Below are 16,338 nucleotides of genomic sequence, written 5' to 3'. Positions count from 1 at the left end.
TTACGGCTTCTAACGCAGATAGCTGTGACTTTTATACCCAACCTTTTTAAGAAGTATATCTCTTTTACATCAATTTTGACATTTTTGTCACTACAAAATTTAATACCAAACATATCATAAGGTTTGTTTCTCATCTCAGACACGTGTAGCTTATTTTCATCTCTAGAAAGTTAGTTTCCAGGTAAAAATCATCCACTATTTACAAATAAACAGAAATTCTAGTATCCACATAGAAGCAAATCTGTATCCTTGGCCAGGTGTTAGCATTAATTACCAATGTAGTAAGAGGCAGTCCTTACCTGCAAAGTGCTCACAACCTAATTAATGATCTTTACTTACTTGAATGTATTTGACTATAATATGAAATGTTAGTATTAAAATTTCAAGAATAAACTCGTGGTAAATCTATCATTTTTTCTTAACAGTCCAATCAGTCTTTTCAAGATGGTAACACACATATGCCAAGAAAATATTTCATTTGCATATGGCCCATTTCAGCTATTAAAAAACAAACAGAATTTGCCCACCCATAAATGACTAACCCAAGGCTTTTTTAAGACTTTAAAAAGAGAAATAACTGTTTAACAAGTTTTAATGAGTACCAAAAACATGAACCTAAGCTACAACTAAACCATTAAATATCTTTACCAATTCTATATTCATGAACACATTATCAAATTCATACTTAACAAATTATTCTCCTTAAAATTCTGAATCAAACTTTTGCTAATTCCTTTTTTGATAGGTTTCACTTGCTAACTCCAAGTAAACTGGCTCACATATAAACCAAATTAGTTTCTGAAGCATCCCAGTACCATCTTTTCCTGTATTTTTTTCCTGTAAATGAGAGGGGAAATCAATTGTGAGGATAAAAATTTGCACATTCTCTGTTAATTAAATGTCTGGGCCTCAGTTTTAAGATGGAAGCACTAAAATGACTCAAATTTATGAACTTCCTGTATTTACTCTTATAAATATCAACAGATCTTTAAAATGATTTACAGTAACTTTGTCAAAAATAAAAATGCTAAATTTTAATGGTCACAATATCCATACTGCTTTGGTCATCCTTTATGGTTAACACCACCAATTATTACTCAGTATATCAAAACCACAACAACATTAACAAGGACTAATATACATAGAAGTAATATCTATATATTAAATTAAATAGCATCACCAACTCAATGAACATGAGTTAGAGCAAACTCCAGGAGACAGTGAAGGACAGGGAAGCCTGCCGCACTACAGTCCATGGGGTCACAAAGAGACACAACTTAGCGACTGAACATCAAAAAATATTTTAAATTGTAGATTTGTATTTCATGAAAATCCACATTTACCTTTGAATAAGGTGGTATTAGACAAGGTAAATTAAGAATGTTAAAATGTTCTTTAACAAGAAGAAGGACTGATTTCATTTTTAACAATTCACAGGAAAAGGTAAATAAAAATGTCCTAGGAAATGTCCAATTTCCCTATAGTAATAAACATCATAGGAACACTCCCTTATGAACAAGAAAGATTATTAAACCATATTTTTTGCTGTAATCCAACAAGTATATGTTTACACTCTCAGGGATTTTTAATCATATAAAACTTACAGTGTAGCCTAACAAAATAAGAAAAAGTACCAAAACTTGGACCAAAGTATTTAAATTCAAGTTCCCAACTCTGCCATCTACTAGCTTACTTGACAGTGATTCTAGCTTACTTACAATGATTCTAATACCACAGCATTTTAACAGAAATGGTGGTGATAAGGAGGTAACTAAAACTTAATGTATGTCAAGGCAGAAAATCTTGTAGACTATTTCACTGAATCAGGATAAACCCCTAAATGAAATTATTCTGTCCATTTCATAGATGAAATCATTGAGATGCGATTTAAATTCACTTTCCTCAAAGTCACACTGCAAGCTAAGTGGTGGAAAGGCTAACCTAACAAGTCTAAACCTTACGCTCCTTCCACTAAGCCATAATGAGGAAATGAAAAAACACGCTGCGTATTATACACAACTGTTACGGTGACGATGGAAAAGTGAAAATAACTTTTATTATAATAAAGCAGCACATGATCCTTCCTAATGAAACAGAGCATTTTAGGTTACATATTCACATACTTAAGTTATTTTGAATACCACTTGATATGGCCCACAAATATTAAAATCTACAAATACTTCCTTCGATATTTTAAGTATATCCTTTGGTATTTTATAAGTTTGAATGTTAGCAAGTGACTGAAGCTTCAAGTGGACTTATCTACTTCTTGCAGGCCTAAGTTATCCTTCCAGTGAGAGGGAAGGGCTGCACTTCTAAGAGAAACGCTGCCGGCGTCTATCAAGCCTCCACTAAAGCACAAGACCACGTGGTACCACTCAGAAGCCTAAGGTTCAGTACTCCTCTCCCTCCTTTTGACAAGGAACTAGGAACTAGGTTCCTTTCTCTTAAGTGGCGCCCTGACACATGCCACCTGTGTAGTAAGAACCGCAAACATCCTGCAGCCGGCCTCCCGGAAGAATACGAGAATCAGAGTAGGGGAACTTGGATGCCGACAATGCAGGGAAAGGAAATGACTAAAGAAGTGAAGCGGGTAAGATCGTGATCAGCCGCGAGACCAGGACCTGTCAAACATTGAGAGTCTCACACCGAACGAGAGTAACCTATCGTTCGGGAAGGCCTGAAGTGGGAGCGGCACAACCAGAGGAAGAAGGACGAGGAGAACCGCACGAGCCGCCGCCGCCGCTCCCCGCAAGCCTTTCAGCATGGCTCGACGAGCCATGAACCGTGGCCCTCATTTCGGGTCCAGTCTTTGCCCCATCCTTGCGGAAGCGGCCAAAATCCTGCTGCCTGAGGCGGCCGCCGCCGGACCTGCCCGCACCTGTCACCAGCGAGACACCAGCCCGCGGTTCCCACCGAGTTCCCCACCACCCTCGGGCAACCGCAGCCACCTCAACCTCTTTCCCTCACCAGGTGTCCCCCTTCCGGAGCGAGGTTTTGAGCAGCGTCGCGATGTCAGACCGCTGGATGTCCAGATCTGCCGCTCCGCCTTCCGCCATCTTCTTCCACTAGCGGTAGCGGAGGCGGCAGCGACGGCGGCGGCACGCCCCAGAGCATTGTGGGAATGGCGTCCCGCGGCCCCTCCCCGTCGGCAGGTCGAAACCAAAAGAGACGTAAGGCGGGGGGGTGCGCCTCCGGACCGGCGTTGGCCCCGGGCGCAGTGAGTGCTCCGCCGTGGTCGGCTGCCTCGCATCGGCCCCCGCCCATCCAGCAGCTCGCCTCGGCCTCCTACGACCCGGGAACGCCTGGTTTTAACTCTCGTCTGTGGGGCCTGGATCCTGTCTCATTTGAGCGGTGCCACCGCCCTGTCCATCCTGCCTTCTGCCTTCCCCTCCGTCTTTCCCACAGACGCCTGGAAACCCTTATTTGCGCATTCACTCACGCTTGAGGGTGGGGCGGGGCGGGGGGCGTGGGGACGGCTAAAATATGGCAGAAAATTTTTAACAGGTCTGTGACTGGAGTCTTTCCGTTGCGAGTCCCAGAACCTAAACTCGGTGAAGATTGGACCAAACCTAGCAACCCGAAACCGACCGCTTAGCCGCAGTGCTCTTTCTGGGCTCTTTCTTGCGCTCCTACTCCTGCTGTAGGTGGAGACCTTTTATAGGCTCTTTGTGACGCCTTCCCAGGCACACCCAGATAGCTAAGCTGCAGTGAAAAACATGTTCCAGTTCCTCGGTGAACAAGGTGTAAAATATGTATCGGATAGTGCCAGGTACTAAAGTAAAGGAGCGAAAACAGGCAAGAAACCCATTCTCCTAGATACTATGAAGTGACATATTCCTAGCCACACCTTCCCATGGTGTGTGCACTTGAAAGTAGCTAATACCAGCAATTATTTGAAGCAGATTATGTTAAAAAGGGGAAAATCGAGTCTCAAAAATCAAATGCCAAGGTCACACAGTAAGTGGAGAGGCAAGTTTATAATCCAGCGTCACATGCACACTGGCTCGCGGTCCAGTATAGTACACGAATTACCACTCCTTCAGTTCAGTTCAGTCGTGTCCGACTCTTTGCGACCCTACGAAAGCTTAAACTAACATAGAAACTAGGCTGCACTAATTCATTTAAAACAAACAAAAAACAACACCTTTGTACACCTAGTGGCTAGCGCTTTGTACACTTAAGAATGACCTAAATATGTGTTTCCGAAATGAATTGTGGCCAAACTGCGTAAGTAATTCCAAGCATGAAGATGTCCAGTGATTTGACTGTAAGATAACATGATGTGAAAAGTCTAAAGGATGGATAAGAATTCCAGTATGATCTCTCTTGTTTAATTTTCAGCCCCTATGCTAACTCATTTGGTGGGAATGCAGAAAATGGGTGTAATATACTAATAAGTGTTGAACCCTTCCAAGTCAGGGTAGTATAATTTGTGTGTATCAGCATTAGGATTGCTTAATTTCTTTGAAGTAATACTGTTTTGTATTCTTGTATCCTTGATTTGAAAGTCTGAAAACAGCTTCCAGTTCCTGCTATTTCTTATACCATTTGACTTTTGACAAGTTAAAAATTAGTTTAACTATGAGTACTATCAAAGAGTTAAGTTTCCCTCCTTTCGCACCTAAACTCTGAAAGAGAACTAAGTAATTTTTCAGAAAGAGGCCTATGGATATGGGAAGAATAATGGAATCATATGAACGAATATGAATTCAAACCTCATGTTCATGCCTCAACCTCTAGCTGCAAAGTATTTAGCTATAGTTTAATCATTAAACTGAGAAAGATAATACCTGTGTTAAAGAATTTTTCATGAAGATTAAGAAAACAATGTATGTGTACTACCTGGGACACAGTAGCCAATCAATAAACGCTAATGTTCTCTATTGATGGGATTATTTGTAACAGTGTATTAATTGTATCTCAGTAAAGTTGTTGGGGAAAAAAGTTACAGGTTTAAAGGCAAAGATCCTCTCCATCATTTTATAAACACAACAACTGAGAAGTGTTGCCTTATGCATATCCTGCTATCCAGTTTGTTTGTTTTTTTAAAAGAAAGGGCATTGCTGATATGTTGAACTCTGTATCCGTGAGACAAAATGAAATAACATTTTATTCGTTTTCATCATGTTCAAGGCAATGAGTTAACTGGATATAGATGTGTAAGTTCAATGTCAATTTGAATTATAAGTCAGATTGATGAGGTCATTTTGTACACCTAACTAGTTGCCTTCAGAGTCAAGAAAGAAAGAAGAGTCACAGTATTTTATTTAACAAGCACTGATACAGTGCCAAATCAGGTTCTAAACACTTTAAAGTGTTATTTTGATTCTCCTAACAATTCTGTGAGGCAAGTATTACTACTCTCATTAGGCAGTTAAGGACTTCCATGGTGGTTCAGACCGTAAAGCGACTGCCTACAATGTGGAAGACCAGGGTTCAACCCCTGGGTCAGGAAGATCTCCTGAAGAAGGAAATGGCAACGAACTCCAGTATTTTTGCCTGGAAAATCCCATGGACGGAGGAGCCTGACTCTTTGGGACCCCATGGACTGTAGCCTACCACGCTCCTCCATCCATGGGATTTTCCAGACAAGAGTACTAGAGTGGGTTGCCATTTCCTTCTCCAGAGAATCTTCCCGACCCAGGGATCGAACCTGAATCTTCCTCATTGTAGGCAAACACTTTACTGTCTGAGCCACCAGAGAAGCCTATTAGGCTACAGTCCATGGGGTCGCAAAGAGTCCTACTCAACTGAGTGACTTCACTCACTCACTCACTAGGTAGATAAGGAATTGAGGCAAGCAGAAGAACCCAGATTTGAAACCAAGCAGTCTAGTTCCAGCATCTAGAAGGTTTGGGTAAATTTTTATTTTTCCACTGGCCTTTACGATCTTGATAATAGCAATCAGTTGTTTGTTATAGTTACTAAACTTAAATTGCTTAAATTAGTAAGCAAGTTTACAAATTTATGGAAATTCTGCTTATCATACTTCTGCTCAGTTATGAAGAGAAATAAGATACTGTTTATAAATACTAAATTGGTTAAGGTTCAGTACTGAATATCTTTTTTCTCTGCTGAACAAGTAGATAATTGATGAGAAATATTACTTTCCTTTGACTCACACAGATAACTGAACCAGGTGTTACATTGGCCTGTTTGGAATAAGTCTCTTCAATGATGCTTCCTTAGTTAACTTTATAAAAAATGTACTATTTCCTTGGTGATTGCTGTTACCTTCTCAGACTCTGCACGTTTCTTACCTATTAAAAATTTAACCTAGGACTTTGAATAGGGAAAAGGGGTATCTGAGTACTTTAGATTTTAAGCTTGATATGAATCAAGTGCATTTTATCTAAAAGCAGGATTCCTTCATCTTCAAATAATTCCCTCTCTGCTTACTGATGTTTAAGAGATCTCTTTCAGAAAGGTTATTATATTCAACAATTAAAAGGTAGGACTTCAAATGTCAACAATCTGGAAGAGAGGAAGTCTTAAAACTAAGGTGTCAAGTGAGTGCTTGATAGACCTCAGATGGACCAGAGAAAGAAGAAAAAGAACTGCATCTTTAGATAGAGTTGAATGCAAGAAAGTACAAAGAATTCAAAAAGGAACTTTGAATACTTCACAATTTTGTTTGGTGTTGGCTACATGAGCCTAAGGAAAAATCTACTAGAATCAGCACATTCCCTAAAGGAACAATGATTGATGACCTAGCTGTTTTTATTTCTCAGCTCTTCCTATCTCGGGGTCTTCAGGAACCACTGCTTCACTTTTTCCTTCTTCCTTGTCCTTCTACAGTTATTCCTTTTGATAACTCCCCATTCCCCCATGCCTGTTCAACTCTCTAAACCCTTCATTATTTTCTCTTTTGTAACTTTATAACTCCATTTTCCCCTTTACTAGCTCTCTGAACAGCTAAAAAGCAGTGGAAAGGAGGGAGAGTAGTGTAAACACCAAACAGCATGTAGTAATATGCTTAATCTGTTAATGATATTTTGAAACAAGATATGAATAAAAATTGTAAGTGCAACGATGCAGTTTTTAAAACTTAAAAAACGCAGTCTTCTTATTTCAGATAAATGTTATGTTCTGATAAAGAGAAAGAAAAAGTAGTGAAATGAATACAGTGTCTTACACAAAGGGCCGGTGTACTTGGATTTTGACTCTGGCTCGGTGCCACTAACTAGCTTGGTCACCTTGGCCAAGTTATTTAATCTCTGTGAACATTGCTTTTTTTCATAAAAAATAAGGTGATTAGGCTCTTCTGGGGCTGAAACTCAAATGCTTGCAAGGGTTTGATAATAGCTAATGTAAATGAGTGAAGCAAAACTGTTGTTACGACAGTGAGGAGTTGTGTGAACTCTAATGAAAGGTCTGCCCTAACTAAAGTTATTTAAATTAAAAAAAGAGAGAACAAACAAAATTATACTTTCTATCCTAAAGAATCTAGAAAGTTTAATTTTAACATGGGCGTGAAGTCTGCCAATGGATTATTCGGAGCTGCTACTTTAAATTCTGAAACATAACCAAAATGCTGTGAAAGCTGACACTACTCTGGAGGTTGATGTCAATCTACGGTAGATACTAAATGATTAGAGAACTAAACTGAGTTAAATCAATGAACAAATCAAATATTCTTATAGATCTAGAATTATAGCAAAAAAAATTCTTAAGAGATAGTATATTCTGTGGGTCCTAGATATTTCAAAATGAAATGTACCTGTATAGTGCAAAACTTTTCCAAGAAAAGAGTTCGGTTATCCTATCCAACAGAGTGGTTGGTGGTGGTTTAGTCATTAAAGTCGTTTGCAAGTCTTTTGACCCCATGATGGTAGCTACCAGGATCCTCTGTTCATGGGATTTCCCAGGCAAGAGTACTGGAGTGGGTTGCAGTTTTGTTCTCCAGGTGATCCTCCCGATTGAAGGATCAAACTTGGGGCTGCTGCTTGGCAGGTGGATTCTTTACTGCTGAGCCACCTGGGAAGACATCCAACAAAGAGTGATATAGATTAAATCAAGATTAATAGGAGGGAAATCTGCCCATTTTATTTTTTCTTTATTTGCTGCTTATATTTATTGACATATTAAAGGTTAAATGTGTTATATTAATAAATAGAATTCAAGGTTCATAAATGACCACTCATGAAAAAATAGATATGTTAAACAGCCTCTGAGTCCTTTTCCCAAGCTTCATAATAATAGATGGATTTTAGAAAGCTACATCATTTCAAACATGCTGATCTTTTGTTTTAAAAGACAAGTTAAACAAAATATTGATCTTAACATTATATACTTGGTCATTCTTATTTTATATCAGTTTTGTGTAAGAGTTTAAACATGTTTTCTTTTATGCCCGTGTATCTTAGAAATCTAAACATCTAAAGTGAGGTAGAGACTTGTGTAACAATCCAGTGATTCTGCAACTATATGAATTCCAGAGAGATTAACTTTGGTTCCTCCCAAGAGAGGATCAAATTATTCAGATTTTCTGTTTGGACAATCCTTCTCTTCATTTTGGCTTAGATAGCAAGAAGATTTAAACTGCTGACAAAGAGTTTTAGAACAATATATTTTATAATAGCAGGTCTTAAAGAGTACATCTATATTCTGGGAGTGATGCAAACTTTGCCGTGAGGCATTTTTTTCATAATGTTGTCTTCCAGGTATGTCTAAGCAATAGGGACACCATAGACCATATGGAAGGTTTAGTCAAGTTAGAAGACATCAACAGTGAAGGTAAAACAAGTCAGGTGATTTAATGAAAATATTTACTATCGATTTTTGCTGCTAGCCAGGATGCTTCTCTCTAGGCGTTTTTGAACTGTCATCAGTTGTGCATTTCTAAAATTATTAGTGGCCCAAGACCACTATGTAACACACTGAAAGTAATTTGTATAGCATGAGGGATTCTTGATATGTGCAGGAAATAACAATATACCTCCACATATAACTTGATTTACTTAATGTTTATGGAAATGTTTAATACAATATAGAGGGAAGATTATATATTTTAGAATTAGAAAGACCTATATTTGAATGCCCCACTCTGCTACTTACCAGCTTTGTGATACTGGAAACTTGTTTCCTCATCTGTGAAATGAAAATAATAGACTACAGTATTCAGTCAAAAAGAGCATGAAGTATGTAAAACTCATCATAGAGCTTAAAATATAGTAGCAATTCTTAAATTGACGAACTATCTATCCCTCTTAGACTGGAGCATCTACTAAATGTCTAAAAAAAATTCACTAAGATCACAAAGTTGCTATGCAGTAATATAAACATTTATGTTAAAATTAGCAGTATCCCATGTCAAAGAAACCCAATCATTACAGGGGCTAAGATGGATAATATTGAAAGTTCAGCTTTACTCTCAGTCTTTTCTGTGAAGGTGTTCTTAAGAATAAAACAATGTACTTAGAAGCCAATAGTGGAATAATGTACAAAAATATTTTCATATGCTTGGGAACCTCCTCTAATTATACACATAATAGATCAAATACATTTGTTATAGTCATCTTGGCTTCCCTGGTAGCTAAAATGGTAAAGAATATGCCTCCTACGTGGGAGACCTGGGTTTGATCCCTGGTTGGGAAGATCCCCTGGAAAAGGGCATGGTAATCAACTCCAGTATCTTGCCTGGAGCATTCCAAGGACAGAGAAGCCTGGCGGGCTCCAGTCCATGGAGTCACAAAGAGTCAGACAAGACTGACTGACTAACTCTTTCACCTTCACTAATCATCTTACCTGTGGATTAAGACAGACAACGCAGAAGAAAGTGTAGTGGCTGGATGTCCACTTCATAATCCTGGAACCTGTGAATATGTTACCATGTGTGGCAACATGGCAGAAGGGACTTGGTCGATTTGATTAAGGTTGAGGACCCTGAGGTGGGAAGATTATCTTGCATTATCCAGTTGGACCCAAGCTAATCAGGTGAATCCTTAGAACTTGAGAACCTTTTCTGGCTGTGGTCAGAGGTAGATATGACAATGGAGGAACAGTTTTGAAGATGGAATAAAGGGACCACAAGCCAAGGAACGTAGATGGCTCCTAGAGGCTAGAAAAGGCAAAGAAATGAAGCCTCCAGAAAGGAATGCTGCATTGATGGTTTTCTTTCAGCTCAGTGAAATCTGTATTCCATTTCTAACCTACAGAAATGTTACATAAAACGTGTACTGTTTCAAGCCACTAAGTTTGTGGTGACTTGTTATAGTAGCAATAGAAAACTAATACAGATTGGTGGGAAAACAGTCTATCTGGAGGAAATAAAAACAATGCAAAGTATTTTCAGACCTAAAATTGGCAACTGTATCCACCTATTATAGCACTCATGGTCACATAAGAAATTGGTCTCAATAAGATTTATTGTCTGGACTGCTGGTTCACAAAAGTATGGAAGATATTTTTAGCAATGAACTATAAAAGTGACTTCCCTGATAGCTCAGTGGTAAAGAATCTTCCTGCAATGCAGGAGACTGCCTGCAAAACAGGAGATGTGGGTTCGATCCCTGGGTCAGGAAGACTCCCTGGAGAAGAAAATGGCAACCCACTCCAGTATTCTTGCCTGGGAAATCCCATGTACAGAGGAGCCTGGCAGGTTACAGTCCATTGGGTTGCAAGAGTCAGACACGATTAAACCACCACCACTGATATAAAAGTGACACAATACAGAAAGTAATAGCCATACTAAAGTCTTTGGTGATTATGAGATTATTTTAACTTTTTAGGAAATATCGCTAAAATCTTAACATCAAATTTTAATAAATATTCATCAAGAATGAGGACCTGGAGCTTGAGAATTATGCTGATTACATTTCCACTGGGTCAGCTATAAGCCATGAATAGATGACAATAGATACAAAGCTTCTAGACCAGTTGTAACATTTAATTATTGTCATACTACACAGGAGAAATGCTATAAAGACTCACTAATAGAGATTCTGAAACAGTTCAGGGAAGCAAGAGCAACAGTTAAGCCAACATCATGTATTACAATCAGAGGAAGCAGAGTAGAGATGAATTATGAGGAGCAGAGCTGTAAATACACACAAGCTGGATAATACATATAACTGCTAGTTAAAGTAGATTATAAATCAACACTTTTGGTCAAAACTTGGTTTCTTTCCTTCCTTCTACCCTCCGTCCCTTCCTGCCTACTTGTCTTCCTTCTGATCTCCCAGGGTATTTGGTACAGGTCTATGTGGACAATGGTTCCTGGATAAGTACTTACTGAATGTAATGGCTTTGCAGGCAAGTTAAAACTAAGAATAAAGCCCATGTCCACTGACTACATAAAGTGGTTAATAGAAAACAGAAGTAGATCAAGGTAAGGAGGAAAGTATCTTATTTTTAATAGAGTAAGAGCTGAGTGGTTTTAAGTAATGGCCTTTAGACTCTCTAATCCTCTAACTGCTTTTGAATGGTTCAGGTATTGTAAATGGTGCTATACAGCAAGTTTCTTTTAGCCCCTTCAGAGAAAAATGAATTTCAAGATTTTTTGTATTGAAGGAAAAGTAAAAGAAATGTGGCAAATTAAAAGAGTTGCAAACTGTCAGACTTCCAAAATAAAGGAAGTTTTCTCCAAATTCTTCTACTGTTTAACAAGGTTTGCATTTGTAAGCTTTCTCTTTACATATTGCATAAATGAATTCAGAAAACAAATAATAACTTATAAAGATGTGAATACTTTTAAAATTAGTTTTAATTGGAGGATAGTTGCTTTATAATGTTATGTTGGATTTTGCTGTACAACACTAATCAGCTATAAGTGTACATATATCTTCTCCCTTTTGAGCCTCCCTCCACTGCATCCCACCCCTCTAGGTGTGAATACTTAGTTATTTACTTCTTTTTGCCCCTGCTGCATGGCTTTTGCAGGATCTACATTTCGCCATCTGGGGATCAATCTCATAGTAGAGGCACATAGTCTTAACCACTCAGTTCAGTTCAGTTGCTCAGTCGTGTCCGACTCTTTGCAACCCCATGAATTGCAGCACACCAGGCCTCCCTGTCCATCACCATCTCCCTGAGTTCACTCAGACTCACGTCCATCGAGTCGGTGATGCCATCCAGCCATCTCATCCTCTGTTGTCCCCTTCTTCTTCTGCCCCCAATCCCTCCCAGCATCAGAGTCTTTTCCAATGAGTCAACTCTTCTCATGAGGTGGCCAAAGTACTGGAGTTTCAGCTATAGCATCAATCCTTCCAATGAACACCCAGGACTGATCTCCTTCAGAATGGACTGGTTGGATCTCCTTGCAGTCCAAGGGACTCTCAAGAGTCTTCTCCAACACCACAGTTCAAAAGCATCAATTCTTCTTCGCTCAGCTTTCTTCACAGTCCAGCTCTCACGTATGGATATACGTGACCACTGGAAAAACCTTGACTAGAAGAACCTTTGTTGGCAAAGTAATGTCTCTGCTTTTCAATATGCTATCTAGGTTGGTCATAACTTTTCTTCCAAGGAGTAAGCGTCTTTTAATTTCATGGCTGCAATCACCATCTGCAGTGATTTTGGAGCCCCAAAAATAAAGTCTGACACTGTTTCCACTGCTTCCACTGTTTCCCCATCTATTTCCCATGAAGTGATGGAACCAGATGCCATGATCTTAGTCTTCTGAATGTTGAGCTTTAAGCCAACTTTTTCACTCTCCTCTTTCACTTTCATCAAGAGGCTTTTTAGTTCCTCTTCACTTTGTGCCATAAGTGTGGTGTCATCTGCCTATCTGAGGTGATTGATATTTCTCCTGACAATCTTGATTCCAGCTTGTGCTTCTTCCAGCCCAGTCTTTCTTATGATGTACTCTGCATATAAGTTAAATAAGCAGGGTGACAATATACAGCCTTGATGTACTCCTTTTCCTATTTGGAACCAGTCTGTTGTTCCATGTCCAGTTCTAACTGTTGCTTCCTGACCTGCATATAGGTTTCTCAAGAGGCAGGTCAGGTGGTCTGGTATTCCCATCTCTTTCAGAATTTTCCACAGTTTCTTGTGATCCACACAGTCAAAGGCTTTGGCATAGTCAATAAAGCAGAAATAGATGTTTTTCTGGAACCACTAGACCACCAGAAGAATCTCATGAATACTTTTTTTCAAATCTGAAAGAACTTTATGTTAAACAGAGTAAATTAGATTTTTTAAAATATAGAAAGATTCATCTAAGGGAAATGATAATTCACTGAAAAGGAAAATTTCCCTGACAATGATTTTATTAAGTATTTGCTATCATGATATGGAAGAACATTTATGATGAAATCAACTTAGGAATTAGGTGTTTCTTTAAAAGCTATAGAAGTAGTATTATCTGATTAAGAATAGACTTGGGCACCTCAAATTAAATATTAGGACTTCTCCTTCAAAAAGGAGCTCTTAAGTTAAGGAGCAAGGAATCTAAGAAGAGAATGCAGCTCTTCATCTGAACTTCAGAAAGGGATAATGGAACTCATTTGGAATTTTCTCTTCCTCTCCACCACCAAAGGTATATTATGTATCCAGTGGACTGTTAATGGCTGGAGAGTTAAAAAGGAAAAATCATTTCAGCCTCAGGTAGTATTCGTAAAAGTGTGGCCTGTGAATTAGCTATATGACAAACAAGGTGCATTTAAAAATGTGGATTATTAGGCCCAACTCCAGATAGAGTGAATCAGAATCTCTCGAGTATCAGGGTTAGAAGCCTGCACATTAACAATATCACAGGTGATTCTTGTGTTCTCCAGAATTTGGGAAGCATTAGTGTAAAGAGACGGAGAAGGCAATGGCAACCCACTCCAATATTCTTGCCTGGAAAATCCCATGGATGGAGGAACCTGGTGGGCTACAGTCCATGGGCTCGCAAAGAGTCGGACATGACTGAGCGACTTCACTTTCCCTTTTCATTTTCATGCATTGGAGAAGGAAATGGCAAGCCACTCCAGTGTTCTTGCCTGGAGAATCCCAGGGACGGGGGAGCCTGGTGGGCTACCGTCTATGGGGTTGCACAGAGTCGGACACGACTGAAGCGACTTAGCAGCAGTAGCAGCAGCGATGTAAAGAGAGAGGTTGGCTTCTTAATTAATTTTGCCCCAATACAGGCAATGACCTTGTGAAAAGGGCACACTTTTTTCTAGCTGTAAGGCTGGATTGTCAGTTCTTGATAGAACAATTTCCATCTCTAGCCCTCTAGGAATATTCAGTCTCAGTAAATTAAATAAACCCTAGTATAACTCTCATATTCCGTAACAGGCATCACCTCTCCTAGGATGTTTTTTCTTCTTAAAAATTATGACAATTTCTTTAATAAAGATGCTGGCTTGTATCAATGGACTGATATTATACTCAATAATTTCTTCTATTTGATGTCTCTATATTAATCGTTTATAGTCCACTGGGTTTCTTTTTTAGTAGATAAATCATATTTCAGTTAAAACACAATAAACTAAGAATTGTGTATCCAACTGATGATAAATATTTTTAGTAAGTGGCCTTCCCAGATGGCTCAGTGGTGAAGAATCCTCCTGCCAGTGAAGTAGACACAGGATATGCGAGTTCGAGCCCTGGGTTGGGAAGATCCCCTGCAGGAGGAAATGGAAACCCACTTCAGTATTCCTACCTGGGAAATCTCAGGGACAGAGGATCCTGGTGGGCTACAGTCCACGGGGTTGCAAAGAGTCAGACACGACTGAGCAACTGAGCATGTATTTTTAGTAAGCAATGTAAAAGTTATTTTTATGTTAAAAATATAGCCTATACAAATAGATCTAACTTAGATTTGTTAAGCCTGGTTACCAATGGCTAAATATAAATGTAATACAAATACATGCTATGTCATATAATTTTTAAAAATATGTTGTATATTATATTTATATATGTGTATATACTTAGATAATGTTTAAGCAGAGGGAATAAAGTACTTATATAAATAGTGTGCCATATATTATATGTGTATACCACATATTTATCTATGATAATTTAAATGTGTGATAATTTGCAGACTGTAGGTAAAACCTGTTTGCTTCAGATTTGTAAGGATCATAGTATTCATTACTGCATTTAAAGATCATCACACTAGAAAATCTTATTAAAAATGGAGCCTATTTTGAAAACACTGAAAAGAGGAAAAGATCTTTTTGTAGGCTGCTATCATACTCAGACTTCTATGTATGTAAGAAGGTATGAGATATGTAAAAGTGGCACATTATTGGGTACCTCTCAAATCAGAAAATCAGGAGGTCAGAACTAGGAATCTGAAGTGTTAAAAGCCCCCTAGATGATTTTATGAAGTTAAATAGTCCTTTGAGAAATCTCAGTTATATAGAGGAGATCACAACCTATGTTAAAAATGAAAGTGTCAGTAATTATTCTTTTTAGTTCCAAACATTCTGCCTTTTGTATTGTGGCAGTGGACACCCACCCCTATCCAACCTCACCCTACCCCCACGTGAGTTCAAAATCATTTTTTCTTCCTGGACCCGTGTCTCTTCAATGAGTACAGCATGCCTAGGGAGCAGCTTAGGGATGCATGGGACTGAAAACATGGCTTCCTTGAAAAGTACTGAAAGTGCCTATATATTGATTTATACAACTAACTCCTTCGGACTCATATTTTGACAGGTAAGAGATAATACAACATGAGATTCAAAGGCGTCTTGAATAGGTAAACTTTTATACAGCACAGAAAGAGATGGCAATATGATGATGGTTTTTAAAATAACTAAAAAAGATTAAATATATTTAAATTTACTGCAAGGAGATCCAACCAGTCCATTCTAAAGGAGATCAGTCCTGGGTGTTCTTTGGAAGGAATGATGCTAAAGCTTAAGCTCCAGTACTTTGGCCACCTCATGTGAAGAGCGGACTCATTGGAAAAGACTCTGATGCTGGGAGGGATTGGGGGCAGGAGGAGAAGGGGACGACAGAGGATGAGATGGCTGGATGGTATCACCAACTTGATGGATTTGAGTCTGAGTGAACTCCGGGAGTTGGTGATAGTCAGGGAGGCCTGGCGTGCTGCAATTCATGGGTTCGCAAAGAGTTGGACACGACTGAGCGACTGAACTGATCTGAACTGAACTGAAATTTAAGAGCAAAACATCAAGACAAATGCTATTTAGAAATACATTTCCCTTAATTGAAAACAGAAACGAAAGGCTTGGGTTAGCTGTAACTAGGATTTTTTTATTTGGAAATTATTGCCAAATAATTCAAGTCTTTACTAACAGTTTATAGTTGTTATAATCTCCTTTACTTACAATTATAATCGAGTATTTTCCTGTTTAAAATCAGGATTTCGAATTTGTTACCTTGATTTAATTTAGCCTTGAGTGTCTATAATAAATATTAAGGAGAAAAACTCTC

The 16,338-nt window shown here is 38.7% G+C and overlaps 1 protein-coding gene across 4 annotated transcripts in view; it reads right to left on the bottom strand.

The window, feature by feature from the left end:
* USP15 (ubiquitin specific peptidase 15) overlaps nt 1-3,404 on the bottom strand; it is a 128,984-nt gene extending 125,580 nt beyond the window's left edge. For all 4 annotated transcript variants that reach the window (XR_005719693.1, XM_040233121.1, XM_040233122.1 and 1 more), the window contains exon 1: nt 2,971-3,404. Coding sequence is in view for 3 of the 4 variants with exons in the window: in XM_040233121.1 (XP_040089055.1) it covers nt 2,971-3,059 (89 nt within the window). In the remaining variant the exon portion in view is untranslated. The remainder of the gene's footprint in view (nt 1-2,970) is intronic.
* Nucleotides 3,405-16,338: the final 12,934 nt, after the last annotated feature.

The sequence above is a fragment of the Oryx dammah genome, unplaced genomic scaffold, assembly GCF_014754425.2.
Source record: "Oryx dammah isolate SB20612 unplaced genomic scaffold, SCBI_Odam_1.1 HiC_scaffold_29, whole genome shotgun sequence".
Lineage (NCBI taxonomy): Eukaryota > Metazoa > Chordata > Mammalia > Artiodactyla > Bovidae > Oryx > Oryx dammah.
This window is presented reverse-complemented; position numbering and strand designations above follow the sequence as displayed.